The sequence below is a fragment of the Danio aesculapii genome, chromosome 10, assembly GCF_903798145.1.
Source record: "Danio aesculapii chromosome 10, fDanAes4.1, whole genome shotgun sequence".
Lineage (NCBI taxonomy): Eukaryota > Metazoa > Chordata > Actinopteri > Cypriniformes > Danionidae > Danio > Danio aesculapii.
The window spans coordinates 20,742,810-20,764,269 of NC_079444.1; the positions used below are offsets into that span (position 1 = coordinate 20,742,810).

The following is a 21,460-nucleotide window of genomic DNA, read 5'->3' on the forward strand; positions in this document are numbered from 1 at the left end:
TTCACCCAGCAGTGGCAAGCTAATTTGTGACAAATTTTGTTTTATAGCTTACATACTCTTACTGGCCACTTTATTAGGTACACTTTACTAGTACCGGGTTGGACCCCCTTTTGCCTTCATGGCATAGATTCAACAAGCTACTGGAAACATTCCTTAGTGATTTTGGTCCGTATTGACATGATAGCATCACACACTTGCTGAAGATTAGTCAGCTGCACATCCATGATGCGAATCTCTCGTTCTACCACATCCCAAAGATGCTCTATTGGATTGAGTTCTGGTGACTGTGGAGGCCATTTGAGTACAGTGAACTCATTGTCATGTCCAAGGAACCAGTCTGAGAGGATTCACGCTTTATGACATGACGCGTTATCCAGCTGGAACTAGCCATGAGAAGATGGGTACACTGTGGTCATAAAGAGATGGACATGGTCAGCAACAATACTCAGGTAGGCTGTTGTTGACACGATGCTCAATTAGTACTAATGGGCCCAAAGTATCAAGAAAATATCCTCCACACCATTAAACCACCACCACCAGCCTGAACCGTTGATACAAGGCAGGATGGATCCATGCTTTCATGTTGTTGAAGGCAAATTCTGACCCTACCATCCAAATGTCGCAGCAGAAATTGAGACTCATCAGACCAGGCAACGTTTTTCTAATCTTCTATTGTTCAATTTTGGTGAGCCTGTGCGAATTGTAGCCTCAGTTTCCTGTTCTTAGCTGACAGGAGTGGCACCCAGTGTGGTCTTCTGCTGCTGTAGCCCATCCTCCTCAAGGTTGGATGTGTTGTGCATATAGAGAAGCTCTTCTGCATACCTCGATTGTAACGAGTGGTTATTTGAGTTACTGTTGCCTTTCTATCAGCTGGAACCAGTCTGGCCATTCTCCTCTGACATCAACAAAGCATTTGTGCCCACAGAAAAGCCGCTCACTAGATAGTTTCTTTTTTTCAGACCATTCTCTGTAAACCATAGAGATTGTCGTGTGTGAAAATCCCAGTAGATCAGCAGTTACTGAAATACTCAGACCAGCTTGTCTGGCACCAACAACCATGTCACATTCAAAGTCACTTAAATCACCTTTCTTCCTCATTCTGATGCTCGGTTTTGAACTGCAGCAGATCGTCTTGACCATGTCTACATGCTTAAATGCATTGAGTTGCTGTCATGTAATTGGGCAATTAGAAATGAGCGTTAACGAGCAGTTAGACAGGTGGACCTAATGAAGTGGCCAGTGAGTGTATTTTAATAAACCTAATTTTTCCATAAATTAAACATTTATTTCGTTTTTCTTACTATAATTTGTTAGACAAATGTGTGTAACAAAAGCATAGCCATGACTACATTTAATACAAAAACAGAAGTTAAAAAGAACAAACTAAAATGTCTGTTATAAACACCATATCTTGTTACATTTTCGTTTTTGTTAAAACTTAATTTTATTTATTTTTAATCATTGTATCAGTTTAGAGGGGTCGAATTAACCATATTAAATAAATGACCTCTAGTACATCTTTATTTCCTCAGCAGATCCTTACCTATTCAGTGACCTCATCAGTAAGTCTGGGCCACAGCAACTGGGGCATCCCATAGTTCAGATAAAGGTTCAATCATAATTGATAGTCCTTAGTGCTTGAAAAACCCAAAACAAACATAAAAACAGACAAAACCCAACATCATTGACTCGCCTCTAGGAAACTCCCAATGACAGATAACACGGAGCAAAGTCTCCTCATAGCAAATGATCATTCTCACTACTGAAATCTCGAATGAGCTGACCAAACTCCAGCTGATACATTAGAAATCATCACAAACTTTATTGACAAAGATATCAGGGGATTTCCTGTAGCGTACAGTACTACTGGAGATCACTATAAATATGTCAGGTTAATATGTAAATCTGACTAGAAGCAGTCATGACATAATGCATATTTTTTCTCACAGGGGATAGTTCACATATAAAGAGTTTGATAAGATACAAAGACATTTTCAAAAGACGCTCTACGATACACAAATCGTTCATTGTGAATGTTTAAAATGGTATAGGAAGGCAGAAACAAGAAGTGCTCGTCGGTTCACACACAAAAACTAGACATGATTGCAGCGAGGCTGGTAAACAGTATATACTCATCGGTCTGGTTTTCCTACAAGGTAAGAGGTAGCCTGGGTTTGCCTGCTTGCGTTCTGCTGCTGGAAGTGGCGTTTCTCTCATTCGGAGCGGTCTGTGGCAGTCTGGTTTATTGAGAGCTGGGTAATGCTGACGGTAACATAAGTAGGAGAAGACCAAGCCAAGGAGAGAGCCCACTAGCACATCTGGAAATACACAGGAGAACAAGTTGAATAAGTTTACATGCAAACCAATACATTGGTAACATATAGGTAAAAATCAGGTTACTGAATTTGTTCAAAATAACAGATTTTTTTTTTTACAGGTGTACAAATATTTACATTTTTCTGTTTTGCAGTATTTTAAATCAAATAAAATGCAGGCTTTGGTGACTTTAAATATTTACTATTTGTTTACAGATTGTCTTTGTTATGATACATATACGGTTTAAAGCATTTCATTTTTAATTTAGCAAAGCTTCAGGCGAAGTTAATTATTTGTCTTGCTGGATGTGCAAACAGACAACTCAATGCTAATTCCTCCTCAAAAGCCTTTCCATTTAGTTTGACGTCAATGACCAATGCTGTGCGTTTATCCATTGCAAGACGCAGCAAAAAGTCTTACACAACAGTAATAGTATGACTAAGTTGTGTACATGTCGATACTGCACTTCGAAAACGCAACAAATTAGGAAAACTCCACGTCTTAATGCGATGTGCGTTTACTCGGGTTTGACTTTAGCTGGATGAAAGCAATAAAAAAAAATCATTGTTTTCTTAAAGTTATGGTTCACCAAGACTGAATATTCTGTCATTTACTCTCCTTTTACTTGTCACAAACCTGTTCGGTTTCTGTCTTCTGATGAACACAAAGAAGATATTTTGAAAGATGTTAGCCAATGGTTTCTGACATTCTTTAAAATATCCTCTTTTGTGTTTGACAGAAAAAACAACTTATAAATGTTTGGAAACCACTTGAAGGGTGAGTAAATAGTTTTATTTTTGGGTGAACTGTCCCTTTATTTGTAATCATTAAAGCGGTGAATGTCAGTAGGACAGTGACGGTGCTATCACATTGTCACCTTGCCAGTGATGCTTGTAGTCACATGTTCTGGAGAGGGCGATCATGATGGCGAAGAGGAGCGGGGTGAGGAAGGCACACAACCTCCAGGCTTTACCTTGGCCTGCTGTGCTGAAACAGTGCAGCTTCCCTGCTACATATAGAGCCGTAAAGCCCAGACCTGCAAACGCAAACTGTGACAAGAATAAAAAAACGGCTACAGTCAGCTTCAAAACTACTACCACCAAACAGCTTAATATTTGTAGTACTCCATTGAGTATGGAGCTGTTGAATGATTGTTTTTGATGGGCTAATACACCTTTTAACGTGTGCAATTTTTTTTTTTTTTGCACTTCCAGGTTTTTGACCACATTACAATTATAGAAAGTGTATATACACTCATTGGCCACTTTATTAGGTACAACTGTCCAGATTATAGAAGGCAAGCAGTAACTCAAATAACCAGTCGTTACAACTGAGGTATGCAGAAGAGCATCTCTGAACACATTGTTGCTGACTATGTCAATCCCTTTATGACCACAGTGTATCCAACTTCTAATGGATACTTCCAGCAGGATAATGCGCCTTTCTGATGAATATTTCCAGTACCTTGTTGAGTCTATGTCATGAAGGATTAAAGCAGTTCTGAAGGCAAGAGAGCCCAAACCCGGAACTAGTAAGATGTACCTAATAAAGTGGCCAGTGAGTGGATATCCAAGTTCCATATATACTTTTCCAAAGTTTGCAAGTCTGTAAAGTAGTCAAGAAGTAATTTAAAATTTTAAATAGCCTTAGTATTCTCATTCTCTATACACTTTTCTCTTGTAATCTTTATTTTTGTAGCCCTGTACGGTTCATTTTCAGCGATATGGGAATTGCAATGGATCTACATATACACAAACCATTGAAAATGACCCAGATTGAGTGGTCGAAAACCAAATTTGCTTGCAATTTGCTTCATTTGATACAGAATGACTGCATTGTTTAGGGAAAGTAAGATACTGTACTCCTTTTCAAAAACATAAAATCTTAGCAGATGTTTGAACAGTAGTGTACACAAATAAGACTGTTAACATTATACCTGTTCATTATACCTCAGGTACATTTATATAGATGTTATTGTATTTGATTTATTTTTGACTGTATTTGGATTGTAAACCATGTCAATAATTTTTTTTTTATACATCTATTGGTTTTATTTCAAACAATTCACAGTTTGAAAAGAATTTTATGTGAGCTTTATACAATCGCAAACAATCAACAACTTGCTGCTTTAAATGAACTGAAATTTCATTCATGCTACTACAACTAATACACGATTTTCACAATTTTACATCTAAGGCAGTCAAATCTAGCACTATCTACACATTCTCGATTGCTCTTGAATTTAAAGAGGGCGATGGACAATAGTTTAATCTAGAATTAAATGAACCCTTACAGGATGAGTGTCCACTTGGAAAGCTCTTCCTGCCTTCCATCACTACATCCGGGTCTCCGCTACAATGAAGCTCTGGGTTCATCTGGCCATCCGGAAAACAACGGTAGAAGAAATCAGGTCGAGGCCTGGTGGAAGAGAGAAATTGAGGTGTCTAGTCTCTTAATATTTTTTTCCTTTATGAAAGTCAAAGCTTAATTAACAAAATTAACTGAAAAATAAAAATAAATAAATTTCTCTGAAGTTATTTACCAAGCCAGAATTTCTTTGTGTTAGAATGATTTGTGCATCAGTACACTGTATGTATTCTGTGGTGCATCTGGTGCAAAGTCTACATTATAATAAGATGAAAACACTCTTTCACCTTCCCACGGCGAGCTTGATTGCATTAGTGAAAACTCCATTTAACACCAGGGTCAAAGTCACAGCTGGGCCATAAAAAACACACAGAGAGACTTCCGTTAGCCGACAGTAACACTCAGGAGTATTATGACATTATTATCTCTGAATTTTATCAGCTACATTACACAATATTACACTATGATTTACATTACCATAAATAAACATTACTGAGAATCATACATTAAGGTACATATAATTTTATATGAATGACAAATTATTATGATTAAATCAACAGTTATTATATATTTATAATAGTGGAAGTATAATTATTATTATATTATTATATTTATACAATTAATATATTTATTTAAATAAACTTTGAATTAGAGCCATCATATTAGTAAATATTTATAATTATATTAGTAAATATTTACTTTTGTGATATTTATTTATGATTATGACCCCTGTTTTATTTTTTTAATTATACTTAAATAGGAATAATTCATAAACCATAAATATTTTTAAATATATTAAAATATTATATTTCATTATTACTATATTATTATTATTACATTATTATTATAACTATAATAGTACTACTATTCATGTAAATAATATAAAACCATATAAATAATTAATTTTATGACCAATTATAAGCATTTTATATATGATAAATATAAATATATAGCATCATTGTATTTATTACTACTGTACTATGATAGATTTAACATATAAATATGAAAATATTTTTTAATTACACCTAATTATTAGTTAAACATGACAAAATACATTATACTTTATATTATGTATTAAGTATATTAACCCAAACATATTATGTCCTTTATATGCTTTACATTTTATTTTTATTATAGTTTTATATATAAACAATTATTACATTTAATATGTTATTATACTATATTAAAACACCATTTTCATGCACTTCTTACCCAGAGACGCCTCTTTCAAATCTCCCTTTCCACCTTGTTTCAAGAAGGCAAATAAGAAAATAACCAGCAGTGGCGTGAATAGGGCGATAGCCGTTTAAGGAGATTAATCAGGAAATAAGTAAGTAATTTCCCCTTCATCATAACCATCATCACATCCCTGCTTTGTATATTCAAATGCACTATCAAAGCTGAACCATGAGTTACAAGCACTCACAAACATGAGGCGTGTAGGAACACGGTCCTTTTTAACAGGGTGAAACTTATAGAGCCAGAGCTCCTCCGGCTGGATCTCACGGCCTGAATGGTGGAAGCTCCTCTGTCACACTGCCAACACACAAAAGCACTTAAGCTACAATGGACACACATTTACCAAATTCCAGCATGTGCATCAACAAAAGTAATGTGATTTTGTTTAACAGATCATCATGGGATAACATAATGGGTGCAATGTAAAGCTGCACAACATATCGTTTCAGCATTGATATCACAATGTGTGAATCTGCAAGTCACATCGCAAGTATTTGGACACAAGCAATAAAAAAGGTTTCTGCTTTAAAAAGGAGATTTGATTAATTGGGTTTATATATTTATACAATGACGACACTGTTATTTTACATTTACATGTAAAAAATATAAATAAAAATTATATTATTTTGTATATTTTTGTATCATATTTTATGCAGATGCACTTTCCCAAAAGATATATCACAATCGATGTAAAATTTAGATTTTTTTTTCCCAAATAGTCATAGTGTGTAATTCTATTCATATCACAATATATAAAATCGCAGAAAAACAAAATATTGTAATGTCAGTTTTTCCAATATTGTGCGATGTAGTATTGTTTTTGGCAGCCTGTTTTAATTTTATTTTTAGTCTAGTCTTTGTGTTTAGTTTTTATTCGTTTCATTAAAAATGTTTCAGTCACGAAAATGACGAGACAATTAGTCTTGTTTTTATTCATCAACAATATTATAAATGTAGTTATTGTCACATGATCAGCATTGTCATCGCATCTAGTCTCATTTTTGTCAAGCGATAAAAGTTCGTTCATGACTATATTTAGTCATAATTTTCATTGACGAAAGCAACACTAGTGCGATGGAATGGAATTACCGGACAAACCAACGGATCTGACCATATTGTAAAATATCTGAAATGTTGTTTAGGTCATTCTAAATCTGCCACTCCATAAGAACGCACTCACACCTCCAAAATCACCGTGCGTTCATTGCGTTTCGTCTTCATCTTTTGAGTAGGCCTATCATAATATCTATCTTTTGTGTACGATATATTGCACCAAAATATATTGTGATAAATGATATTGTCATTTTAAGACCATTTTATGCTACTCATTATATAATGCCAGAAAGACAACATAATAGCATCATAATGCAAGTACACTCTTCCAAAGAACACATATTTTATTCTTAGATTATTTAATTTAATTGTAGTCGATTTGAACAATTATCCTAAATAAATGCCAGCAAAATCCCCCCCAAAAAGCGCATATCCTAAATAAATAATAATAAATGTTAACAAAAATGTTAAAAGTAAAAAAGAAGAGACTGCAATATCTGCTACCAGATCTATTTTCAGTTGTCAGACTGAATATACTAAAGTAATTTATAGTAAATACTATAATACTATAGTAAATACTATATAGTATATACTATATGGTGTAAATACTATATGGTGTTTTTAACCATACTGACACTGACACCTTCAATAGAGTTGTTGCACAATCAGCTAAACAGCTGCTAGAATTGGTTATGTATGGGCAATATATATTGCATCACCAAAAATGATTGAGGTCATGTCCATGTGTTGTGTGATAAGTCGATATATTGATTATTGTGACAGGCCTACTTCTGAGGTGCAAGTAATTTATTATACAAGAAAAAAAGCCTACAGTGGCTATGGTAATTGGTGGTGGTTTATCAGGAAAGTGACCATTTTTAACTCTTTTACTCTATTGTATATAAACTGTGCTTTATTTGCAAACTTTTAATGCAATATTCCAGTTTTGGGCATAAGTTTAATTGTCATCTTTGGATGGAAACCTACAGTAGCTCATTCATTCAAACAATCCTCATTTTTACAACACAAACACAACCATCACTCACTTTAATATACCAGTTAGCTTGTGAGAACATTACAAAAGACTAGCATAACAGGTTATGAATGACGCATCTTTCAAACCCAGAGAAATACTTCAGGCCAAATGTACAGTAAAATCAGATTTTAAATTTCATAATACCAGCCAAAAAATAAGAGTACTTACAGAAAAAGACCCAAAAGCAGCAGCCGTACAGCAACTTCAGCAATGAAGCCATTATCAATCGTCTTCCTCATCTTTGGTCTTGGTTTGTCATTGAAGTCACCTGCTCCTAAAACCTGAAAGAAAGTGGAGGATGATTGTTGTATTAATCTGAAGTTTATATGTGGATACACTGGATAACACACAGAATCAAAGATAAAGTTAATGGACAGTTCATCAAAAGCTAACATATTTTGTGGAAAGAAACTTGAGCACGTTTATAACAAATGGATGGAGAGTAACTGATGACAGAAGTTTCATTTTTGGATGAACTATTTCTTTAATCACCAACAACCTTCCACCAACATTACATGTGTTTGAGGAGATATTATTGGGGAAGCTGGTTAGTATTATTAACCCAAACCACTAGAGTGCCCGAATGGGATTTTATGTTAAGTTTGTTACACCTGAAGCAAAAAAGCCTGTGAGAAAATCCAGTTTGAGATGGTATCTGGTTTCTAGTTGGTCACTGACAGACATTTCAAACTAGTTAACAAGTTACTATATTCCAAAAACTGGCCAGACCAATAATTATATCCACCTAATTGTTGATTTATAGCTGAAAACCAACTAATGACGATCTTGGATCAGTGACCTGATAGTTGCTAGTTTATTGCCAACTAATGACCACCATGGATGAGCTAGAAACTATACACTGTTCCAGAGTATTGTAAAAAGGTGCAGGAGATGCCAGTTTACACCAGCATAAACCCTCAATCTGTCAGGTTTGCTGCTGAGCTACAACTTTTCAGCTATCACAATGTTAAATTCAGTAAAAAAAGATTCTAGTTAATTATGGTTATCATTAAAAATGAGGTAAAGTTGGTTTTATATTCCCACATTTGTTCGGTTTTGAACAGTGACAGGTATGCTCTCTATGGTGTTTATCCACACTACCTTGAATATTCGGTCTGAAATCGCATGTTGGAATGACTTTAAAACAACATTAGCACTATTTAATTGACTGTAAACAATATTGTACTTTGATAGTCATTGGCTAATAACATAACTTCCTGGCTTAGAATTTGCAAAGAATACTTTTCTGAAATGATACTATTGAGAAAGTAAGAATGTGCGAATATAAAACCAACTTTACCTCAGTATCATTACAACCTGGTTGAGCTGGAATAAGTTACAAACCAGCTTAAAAGAAATATCAACCTAAGAACTAAGTAAAAGCAGCTACTGTAGTTAGTCTGGTGGCTAACTAATGACTACACTAGATGTGCTAGAAACCAGCTAACTTGTTCCAGAGACCAGTTTAGTCAGCTCAAGATGGTAACTGCCAGGTTTGGGGCTGAACATGTTATTAAACCAAGGAGAAACCAGTTACCACCTTATGTGTATTATTCAGCAGCTTATCAGTACAGAACTGTTAAAGAAAGTCCAGATTATATTTTTTATATTCTACTTTGTTATAAATTGACACCTACCACTTTGCAAAATCCACTTTAACTTGGAAGCACTACTAGATAGCAGTTGATCATCAAGTTATGACCACATCATATCAGTTTAAACCATCTACCATGTTCCAAAAACCAGTTTTTACCAGGTTAAGGGAGTGTGAACAGCTGGCAGATATAGTTTAAAGATGATCTATACTACAACATTAACAAGCTGTCAAATTTGTGACTAGTCTAAAATGGACATTTAGAACTACAAGAAACCAGCTACCATGTTTCAAATCGCAGCTAAATGTAGCGTTTTATTTCTTCAAAAAGAAAGCAAAGGTTGATATGTCCAAGTGAAACAGCCAGAGCACCACGAGAGGTAAACTGTGAATCCCTGAGCAGATGTGCCGACACCAGCCGCGACCCACCGCGGCACATCTGTGATATTATTTGCTTACGAACATTTCCGCAACACGACACCGCGCATCCTCCGTCCATTGTCTGCAGCGCGGGCTTGAATACAGACCTTCGGATTCTTTCCTTTTCCGCTTAAACCGTCGCCTCGTCGGCTGTTGAGGGCAGCCACCGGAGAAGAACCTCGTAATGTCTATCATATATATTTGACATGTCCAGCAGCAGCAGAAGATGAGCAGCGATAAAGAGCAGCTCTGACGAGGCACTGCGAACACTGACATGAACACGTCAGTGCTCTCAGTGATGCTCGAATCGCGATGGAGTCGGTTGGTTGAATGGGTTTTTTGAATGACTCAATCGAGTCGATTCGCAGGGCGAAAGACTAGTTTGTAAAAAAAAAAAAAGAAGCAAAATATTCATCAATAATATTCTTAACAAAAGCACCATATTACATAAGTTGTTCTCAGTCTTATCATAGGTCATACGATTGTATTATTGTTTTTGATTATGGTTTCTGACTGCACCGGAGTCATGAAATTAGGAATAAACTTAGTTTAAAATACGCTACAACTTCTGAATATATTGAACAAATAAAGGAAATTTGCTGTTTTAAAATACGATTTTTATTAAGGTACAAAGTCAGCCTTAGGCTACAGCCACTGTTTTTTGTACAAGTTACATGTACATGTGGTATTTTAATCAAACCTACTTGCAATTTGAATAATATAACCAAATGTTACTTTAATTGGTCCGTGTGAATCGATTCATATGAATCGGACATCCTAATCATAAACCATCATGATTCAAGCGCCCTCTAGAGATTCTCGAACGCATTTTAAACCCTGTAGGCTGCTTTAACCCTCGACAACGTGCAAAAGCAGATACTCACCGGCCACTTTATTAGGTACAACTTACCAGTACCGTGTTGGACCCTTTTTTGCCTTCAGAACTGGCTAAATCATTTGTGGCATAGATTCAACAAGCTACTGGAAATATTCCTCAAAGATTTTGGTCCTTTTTGACATGATAGCACCACGCAGTTGCTGCAGATTTGTCGGCTGCACATCCATGATGCCAATATTCCATTTCACCACATCCCAAAGGTGCTCTATTGGATTGGGTTCTGGTGAATGTGGAGGCCATTTGAGTACAGTGAACAAATTGTTATGTTCAAGAAATCAGTCTGAGAGGATTTGTGCTTTACGACATAGTGCTTTATTCTGCTGGCAGTAGCCATCAGAAGATGGATACACTGTGGTCATAAAGGGATGTAAATGGTCAGCAACAATACTCATGTAGGCTGTGGTGCTGACAATACCCATTTAGTATTAGTGGGCCCAAAGTGTGCCAAGAAAATATCCCGCAAACCATTACACACCACTATCAGCCTGAACTGTTGATACAAGGCAGAATGGTTTCATTACAAGGAGATGGTTTGTTTTTTCAACGTTTTTCTAATCTTCTATTGTTTAATTTTGGTAAGCCTGTGTGAATTGTAGCCTCAGTTTCCTGTTCTTAGCTGACAGGAGTGTCACCCGGTGTGGTCTTCTGTTGCTGTAGCCCATCCGCCTCAAGGTTGGAAGTGTTGTGGATTCAGACATGCTTTTCTGCATACCTCAGTTTTCTAATTTTCTGACCATTCTCTGTAAACCCTAGAGATGGTCGTGTGTGAAAATCCCAGTAGATCAGCAAGTTTCTAAATACTCAGCCCAGCCCGTCTGGCACCAACAACCATGCCACATTCAAAGTCATTTAAATTACCTTTCTACCCTATTCTGATGCTCGGTTTTGACCTGCAGCAGATCGTCTTGACCATGTCTACATGCCTAATGCATTGAGTTGCTGCCATGTGATTGGCCAATTAGAAATTTGCATTAACAAGGAGTTGGACAGGTGGACCAAATAAAGTGGGTATTTCCCCATGCACTGGATTGTACCGAAATAAATACTCATAAATACACACATTACGCCAAGCTGAAATACATGGTCATCAATCAAGACAAACTCGATTCAAATGCGGATTCAAAGAAACACTTGAACATCATTACAGTTTATTGAAGTCAAACCAGGCAAGTCTGAAAACGTTTAAATCTGTGGAATGTCGCTTAAAGTACTCTCAGAATAAATTATGAATTCTGAAGAAAATACATCTGAAAAGTTGGTCAAATAAAATACAAGAAAAGAAAATGTACAAAATGTTTTCTACGTTCACAAACATTCAGAAGCAATATTACAGCATTCTTATGACACTACAATATAATGACAATGGAGTTCTGTTGTTGTTTTTTTTTTTTTCATTTTTGTTTTTCATCTCCGACTATGTACAATTGATCAAGCATCATTCTCATACACAATGCAATGACACAGGCTAAATAACATAGCCAAAGATATTGCTATCCATGAAGTACATCATTAGAAAACTTGGAGAGGACATACATTCTACCCAAGCCATATCATTTAGGATACGTTTTATTCAGTTGGAGTGTGTGATGGTATTTCAATGTGCGTGGTGAAAAATATTACAAGAAACACATTAATCTTTACACAAACTCTGTAACTCAGTAGCAAGAATTAGTAAACAGTCTATTTAAAAGGAATGTGAAATCAGTACACGGAAATCAAAGTGTAAGCTGGTAGGACACCGCCTTTAGTAAATTTAGTTAACACAAAGAACATGCTCGGATAGCACAAAATGATAATGACACCTTCAATACACAGAAAGAAAATGTACACGAAATACAGTGCACTGACACCAAACACTGGAATCAATGGAGGTAATACACTTTTTAACATTTGATGTGGAGAAAAATCGATAATCAGTTACAGTCAGATCAGTGATTGAAGAAAATGTCACAAAAAAAGAAGTCCCGCATGGGTTAAAAACCCTTCTGAAATATCATTGGCAATTTCTAGTGATTCTCCATGTCGGATGAAACATACAAAGAAAAGAAAACTAAAATTAATAGTACCAAAAGTGACCAGGCATAACAAATATGCGCTCTGCATCCAGCCAACTGCATTTTCTTGATATTTTACGTTATAAACATAAGGGCAAAACATTGGTATTATAAGAACAAAAGTGCCTACGATTTCTAAAAATAAAAGCAAGCTATATAAAAATAAATGTAAACTATAAAAATATCACATATCAGAAGATAAACAAGCAAAAAGAAGAATAAGGACCCAAAATGCCTTCCTTGTTTCAAAGATGCAGATGCAAGTAAGAGCATACGATATTTTCATAACATACAAATCTCAGTTTGGCAGTCAATCAACAGAATTTCTAATATTTGTCATCGGATGCAAGAATCTTAGCACAGATATCAATGGAAGCTGGTTTCTGTGATGGAATTCAAAATAAATAGGTAATTGTGACTTTAAGCTCAAATTCTGACTTCCTTCCAACTTTGGGTTAACTTTGCTTAACTTCTCAATTGAAATTTGAGTTGCAAGACAAAAACTTAGAATTACAAAAAACAAAGAACAATATGAGACGTAAACTTCAGATGAAAAAGTCTAAATTATGAAGTGAAAACCTCAGAAAATGTAAGAAATGCTAGAGTTAAAGTTGCAAATCTGAATTTATAAACCCATGAAATTTTGATTTCAATTTGAAGAAATTACATTTATTAGCGAATAGAAAAACAAAATTGAAATTCTGAATTGTGAGAAACTCTGGATTTTGAGGTCACAATTGAGTAATTGTTAGAATTACAAGATATAATCTCAGAAATATGATGAATTGAGAAAAGGCTAATAAATGTACAACCCTGAAAACAATAGAAATTTGAGTTCCTTCCAATTTTGGGTTAACTTCACTTTACTTTCCTCAGAATTGTGAGATATAAATTCAGAAGTATCTTTGTTTTCATTGCAATTTGAGGGTTTTTTTCTGGAGCAAAAAAAAAAAATAATAATTAAAAAAAAAAAAAAAAAAAGCAAAAAATTTTTAAATTCTGAGAATACCAATGAAATAGCGAATATAAAACAAAAATTCTGAAATTCTGAATGAGGGGGAGTGGTGTAACAAAATGTCAGAATTATGAGATATAATCTCAGCAATATGATGAATTGTGAAAAGGTTAATAAACTTACAAACTTGAAAACAACTGAAATTTGAGTTCCTTTCAACTTTGGGTTAACTTTACTCTCTGACTTTACTAAAGTCTGATCAGCATAACAACCTCAAAGTAATCAATAAATCTGCTAAATTAAACTCAGAATTGTGAGAAATAAATTCAGAACTAACTTTGTTTTTGCTCCAGAAAAGAAAAAGTCAAAATTGCAATGAAAAAAAGCAAATAATTGAAATAATTATAAGAATACCAAAGAAATAGCGAATATAAAACAAAATTGAAATTCTGAATTGTGAAAAACTTGGATTAAGGGAAGGAAGGTCACAATTGAGAAAAATGTCAGAATTACGAGATATATTCTCAGCAATATGATGATGATGAATTGGAAAAAGGCTAATAAACTTACAACCCTGAAAACAATTGAAATTTGAGTCAACTTCACTTTACGCTTCTCAAATTGAATGAGAACTGACAACGGCAGATCTGCATAACCTCAGGATTTCAAGTAATCCGATAAATTAGCAAAATGTGGAATTGTGAGATATAAATTCAGAAGTAACTTTGTTGTTCATTCAATTTTTTTTGCTCCAGAAAAAACCCTCAAAATTGCAAATAATTCGGAAAACACAAATGAAACTGATTATAAAAGTTTTTCCTAATACTGATATTCAATTTTGGATTATGAGGGGGAGCAGAGTAACAATACGTCAGAATTATGAGATATAATCTCAGCAATAGGATGAATAGTGAAAAGCTTTCGATCATGAAAACAATTGAAATTTGAGTTGCAAGACAAAAACTTAAAATTACACAGAACAAAAAACAATATGAGATGTAAACTTCAGATGAAGAAGTCAGAATTATGAAGTGAAAACCTCAGAAATGTAAGAAATAATCATAAATGCTAGAGTTAAAGATGCAAATCTGAATTTCAACCTGTGAATTCAGATTTTTTATTTGAAGTCATTAGGTTTACTCTTATTTTTCACAATCAACATTTTTCTCTGATTTGTTGGAGGAAAAAAACGGTTAACACTATTTTGATGGTCCCATTGCACATTTTGTTAAAGATGCATTGCCATTTACTTGTCATTTGAGTATTAGTAGACTGTCTGCTTAATATGCTGATACTGCTCCTTCAACAGACTATAAGAAACTTTGGAAGTACATGTCAATTTACACCAACCCCCAACCTAATAGTCTACTATAATCTATTGAGATTTAGTTGGCATGTAGATGCAATGTAACTTAAATTCAACAAAATGCGTTAAAGGGACCATCAAAATAAAGTGATTTAAAAATAAATAAATAAAAAAGCTAGAATTGTGAAATCTCCAAGTGGTACTCACTGTAGAGCCACATGGGCAGAGCTGAGCTTGAGCTCCAGCTCCTCCTTGCTGCCCTTTTTGTACAACTGATGTCACTGTGGGTTGGGGTTAGGGGCGGAGTAGGCGTACAAATTAAAACAGCTTATAGGAGGAGGAGGAGCTGGAGCTCAAACTCCTCCTCATTGGAGATGAGCTCCAGCCAAGTGGCTCTGCAGCGAGCACCCAAACCACAATAACCGTCTGTGGCAGAAAGATGCTTCCACTGATATCCTCCAATAACCCTCCATTTCGAGACAAAAAAAAACTAAGAATAAATAGAGAAATGAACAAAGGCAGAATGGGCATTATGATTCAAGTAAAATGAAACTTGCAGCGCTTTCCCTCCTTTCCATAAAGTGACAAACATACTGGTGGTGGCGTCTCACATATAATACTTGTACTGTGGCCTATAAAAAAAAGTTCATGTTGAAATGACTAACTATTACGTAAACGAAGCCCATGTGCCGAAGCCGTCGAGATCGAGTCTTCATCCGCACAGCTACCAGTACAAGAGAGTAACAGTTCCCACTTTACAGCACAGGCAAAGCTATTGAGTAGATTCACATCAAGTACAAATCACACAGAGGATTATGCTACACTCTGCTGTCAGTTGTACAGCCTCTTCCACGTTAGTTCGCTTTTAGCAAAGTCATCACAACTGAACAGAATCCGAAAACGATACCCAACAAAAATCTTTGAAATGAGTCTCGACTGTACAGCGATATACTAGGCGTGAAACCAAAAACCGAATAGTCTGATATTTACACTCGGGAAAATGAAAACAAAATCACATTAAAGATTGTACTCACAGTCTTACAACTTGCGCTGCTTGTAAAAATGATATGGGTTCCTCGTGTGTGTGTGTGTGTGTGTGTGTGTGTGTGTGTGATATTACGCACTGGCACCTGGTCAATACTCACAATGGTAAATATCTGTTTAAGACACATGGCAGTGTTGGAGTAGTATATGTGGTTTAACACTACACCGTCAAACGTTACCGCTAGTACACGTCAGAACTGATCTTCTCGGCGGCTGATGGTTATTTTCTAACACTTTTAACTCTAATTACGCTGTGTCTTTACTCGATGGACCGGAAGATGACGGCAATACAGTACCGGCCAAGCAATAATGTCATTTCTCTGACAAAAAGGGCACATATACAACAATACGATTAGTGATATCAAATTGACTAATACAGATGAATAATACTGTACATTGTGAATGGATGTAAACATCGACATAAATATATTAATGATTATATATCTTACAAATCACAAACTCACTGGAATGGGGCGGCAGTTGAACAAACCTCGTATGTCTTTTGAATCGATCTTTTTTTTGTTGTTTTATTTTGATGTTACACGACAGGCTCGTATTCGGACATGTAGTGAAATCCTACCGGCGAGGGGCGAACGGTTGCGCCCGACACATATTACAACAGTCTTTGCTATTTACATGAGGTACATAAATAAAGTTCTTGGTTTAAAGTGTTTATAGAGTGTTTTTTTAAGTACCATATATATGGAAACTGACCTTGCCGCTGAAGGCGTCTTTTAACCGAGGCGTTTTGTTTGTGTTTTTTTTGCCGAAACAAAGCACGTCAGAAAATTAGCTGTGAAATTTTGCTTAGAAAACCAGAAATGAGTCGCTTACGATGTTACATAAGCCCGTATGAAATTGACGTGAGGCCGTAAATTGTGATATATTCGAAAAATTCACACCAGATTTGGAATGAATCAAACCTGTTATCAAATCCACTTGGGTTAATTGAAGTGGACCAGAGAGCTGCATGTGTCGACTACTTTGAACTTTCGTGTAGCTTGATGTGGTTTTCTGATGCTTTGGCCAAATCACTCCCCGTCTCCTGTTTCCTCCTCCTCCTCTTCCTCTTCCTCATTGGCGTTGCCGTCGAGTGGCTCCTTCTTTACAGTGACCTGGCTGCGGTTCGACTGGGGTCCTAAGGGTCTCTTGGGGTCGTGGTTGGAGCAGCAGGGCAGCTTGTCGAGCGCAGACACTACCAGCTGTCCTCTCTCATGCTCTCGGCAGAGGAAGCGGGACAGAAGTGGCAAAAAGAGGTGGCGGTGCGCTGGCACACACTGCACTGATGCCAGGGGCATTCCCATCGTCCTGAAAGAGAAAGAGAGACGCAAAAAAACAGATCGATCACAACATGAAACAAGCTTAAGAAAACTTCTAGTACTCTTAATTTTTGCAATTCCTTCTCTATTCTGTAGTTTGTTTTTTCTCAACATCTTCTTTTGACTGTTTTGGATTATTAATGGACTGTAATGGCAGGTTTCCACTGAGTGGTACGGTCGCTTTTATGGCCGTTTCCACTGTGAAGTACCTAAAAGCAAACCATACCGTATTATTTTTGGGTACCCTTTCGGAAGGGTACCTAGCACAACAAAAGGGTACCCAAAAGGCGGAGCAAGACGCGCAGCTGAACGCTAATGGTTTACAGAGATACGTCACTAGCTCGTGGACAAGCAGGAGAATGAAAACAAAGAAAGCAACTTTTTAAATACACAGCTGAGATATTGCACCATAATAATATATACATATATAATGAGCAATTGTCAACCCGTGCTTAAACAAACCTTGTTGTCGTCTTCATGAACAGCCACAACACAAAGAAGATATATATATATATATTATATATACACATATACACACACACACACATAATGATTGTTTTAGCAACCTAAAAGATGAACAAACTGCCATGTTTAACTATTATCATCACCTTTTGGACTATTATGAACTCAGAATGACGGAATAACTTTCTAACATGGTTACATGTGCTGGTGAAGATTAAAGATAAAGATGAGAGGTTTGCACTGACTGTGAGCTATATGTTGAATGTTGTTTTTGAACGCAAATAAGGACTAAATGTATGTTGTGTGTAGTTTTTCTGTAATTGGTAACATATCGGAGACGGTAAGGGTCTGTATGTGTTCATATATGTTGCATTTAGGTATTTATTTGATGTAATTGCAGACGTTACAGTAGGTTATTTCACACTGCCATTGATCTGCAGTTATAATCAAATCATGTTCATAGAAAGTTTAGTAATGAACGTTTATATACGGGTATTGTGTGTATAAAGCCTCTGTTTTGTGAGAAGTGCTTCTCATATGATATGTGAACGACCCGTACAGCTTTTCTTTGAAATTTCCTTGAGCGATAATGACATTGCCTGACCATTAGCTCACTTTTAGCAGTGGGAACGCAAGACTAGTAAAGGTGATCTGTACCAACCCTTGCTGTACCGTACTGTACCACTCAGTGGAAACGGGCCACATTTCCGGGTTCTCAGTAGCGGAAGGTGTCATGGTTTGGTAAATTTAGAGCGCAGTGAATCTCAGAGTACAACAAATCATTTTTTTACAATCCAATTTGCTGAAATAATAAAAGAAAAACTCCATGATGGTGTTATCAAGACTTTCAGAAAAAAAATTAAAAAAAAATTGTGTGAAACTGATGATGGAAGCCAGAGGAGAGAATAACGTCAAATTTACTCTAAACCCCATAGATGCTGCATTAGAAACACCTCGCGTAAGCAGTAATTCATTTTTTTGCAATTTGACACAAAGATGATATAATACATTCATAAATGCTTATAAATGTTCATATGCTTTTTAAAAAAGAAAATCTAAATATAAAACTTTCAAGGATTTAAGATTATGGAGACCGTTAAACAGGTCAAAACATTCTTATGAAAAGGGCCCGTAGTAACAGGGCTATGATGTAAATAAAAATGTAGAAAAATGCAGATCAAAATGCGCCAGGTTCTTATAAAAGGGCTCGTTGGATTTGTGTTGATGTTGACAGACTCACACCAATTTCTAAAGAAAGATAAATGAAAATGTCATGTGGTGTGACCATTAAATAAATGTAATAATTTCCCTACAACTTGAATTAATGAGAGAGAAAATCGTAATCGTTGTTTTAGATTTTCTACTTCTTTAACTATACTTTAAAATCCACAGTTTGATTATTATTATATTCACAAATTATTATGATTTAAGTTTTTGGATTTGCACTACATGATATTTTGTCATAAGCACATAATACTATCTGACATTTTAAGTAGGTTTAATACACAGTCATGTAGGTTTTCTCTCTGATATATATATTTTTACATCTTGATTGTACAACATGACTGTGCTGTGCACTGCAGTTTCCACATAAAACTTTTGCCCTGTAAGTCTTCTCAGTTAGAGCCAGTCATTTCTGCACTACACTTCGACTTAAGGGCTATTGCAAATTATTCAACATTTAAGTACAAGTTAAAGAAATTGCTAAAAGCAAATCAAGTTTGTAATCGTGTGTAAATCTTTTCTCCAGCTTTTTAAGAAATTCGTATTATATGTTTTGTCTTGTATCTAACTTACTGTTTCTGTATGTGTAATAATGTGTTCTTTGTTATTTAAGGTTGCATTTTTTACAATGTGGCAGGAGGAAACAGATGAAAGTTAGCCCTAGTGACTAACTCTGGCTTATTAACAGTTTTACTGTTGATTAATGAGCATTATACCTGTTAAATAAAATTAATTTCAAAATTCCGAAGAGTAAATGTAAATATTTTTGATAATAGATTCTTGCTTGCATGCATCCATCCTTTCTTTTTGGACTCCAATACCTCACTTCTGTCCAAGTAAATAAGGCTCTCCTACATAAGCTGATAATAATAATAATAAAAATAATAATAACAACAACAACAACAACAACATTTAATGAATTTTAAGACTTATTGTGACATCCTAAAAGTAAACATTATTTCTGTAGAAATCTCAATTCCTATCAAGCACCATGAAATGAATCAATAAAATCAGCTAGAAAAAAAAGCTACATGGAGTAATGGACAGCCCTTACCATATGGAGGTTTGCTCAGGTTGAGGCAGAGGAGATGGTAAGCCTTCGGACAGTCCTTTTTATCACACATGACCAGCTCTCCTCCTTCACCACAGCAGTAGCAGTAATACTCATGGGTCTGCTTGCTCTCAGTCTTCAGCTTGCGCTTCTTGGGCTTCAGTTTAGCATTGCGCACCTTCTCCTCCCTCTCCATAACCACTGCACTCTACAGGAAGTCAAACAAGGTTTAAGACAGGATTCAAGATCAGCTGACAGATGCTCCAGTGTCCGTGTATCGGTCTTTGCACAGTGATGACCTTCAGAGCCTAATCACAGTTATATCTGTGGAGCATGAATTTAAAGCAACAGTCACCAAAATGGCATAATTTGGTTCAAAGCCTAAAAGGGGCTATTTTTTTTGGAGTTTTAAAACATTGGGGGATTTTGAGCTGAAACTGATTTTGAGTCTCAAACTGCAGGCCCACGGGCCATTTACAGCCCGCCCTCCTCCTCCCTCCAGCCCGCAATTGATATAAAAAAAATATAACAAGATTCAGCCCGCTATCATTGTTGTGCAGCTGCATCTAGCCACTTGTGGTTTTAACCCACCTAGCTGACATTTATGGTACTGCATTCAGATTAGTTTTACTGTCATTTTCTCTGAGTGTATTCAAGTTTCTCTGAGAGTTTCTCTGAGAGTTTCTCTGAGATATTCAAGGGTTGGTTGATTATCAGTTTTATACCGCTTGTTTGTTGTACAAACACTTCTTCGTGGCTTACATGTAATGCTGGTGGTGTAAGAAATATAATTTTGATTTTGAAATGATCTCATTTTAATAGATTTTCCTCATATGCATATTAAGATTTGCATAAAAAACTAGGTACTTTTGTAAAATTGTACTGCTAGTTGAATTGAACTTGTTAATGTAAATGTGAATATGTACATACATTTCCCCTCTTTGTTGTAGTTTTACAAAAAAGGAAAGATATTGAGAAAAACAATTGCCAGTAAAGTCACTTAAGTTACCCAAACTGCTTTCTGCTGTTATAACGCTATTGCACAATACAATTGTTTGGGGCAGTATAATAATTATCATGCCTATTATTTGTTATATTCTCATAGCAATTTAAACTACTCTT

The 21,460-nt window shown here is 35.6% G+C and overlaps 2 protein-coding genes across 2 annotated transcripts in view; both read right to left on the bottom strand.

Annotated features, from left to right (window-relative positions):
- Positions 1 to 383: 383 nt before the first annotated feature.
- On the bottom strand, positions 384 to 10,320 carry LOC130236748 (phospholipid phosphatase 5-like). Its single transcript, XM_056467505.1, is given in 11 exon segments — positions 384 to 406; positions 2,154 to 2,318; positions 3,194 to 3,388; positions 4,610 to 4,734; positions 4,971 to 5,034; positions 5,896 to 5,986; positions 6,110 to 6,193; positions 6,195 to 6,219; positions 8,180 to 8,292; positions 10,069 to 10,079; positions 10,082 to 10,320. Coding segments are annotated over 11 exon segments (1,116 nt in total). The 5' UTR covers positions 10,302 to 10,320.
- Positions 10,321 to 17,219: 6,899 nt separating this feature from the next.
- The window catches only part of LOC130236316 (histone-lysine N-methyltransferase NSD3-like), a 32,724-nt gene continuing 28,483 nt past the window's right edge, over positions 17,220 to 21,460 (bottom strand). Inside the window, 3 exon segments of the mRNA XM_056466991.1 lie at positions 17,220 to 17,510; positions 17,513 to 17,590; positions 20,342 to 20,546. Of these exon segments, the coding sequence (XP_056322966.1) occupies positions 17,314 to 17,510; positions 17,513 to 17,590; positions 20,342 to 20,546 (480 nt within the window). The 3' untranslated portion in view covers positions 17,220 to 17,313.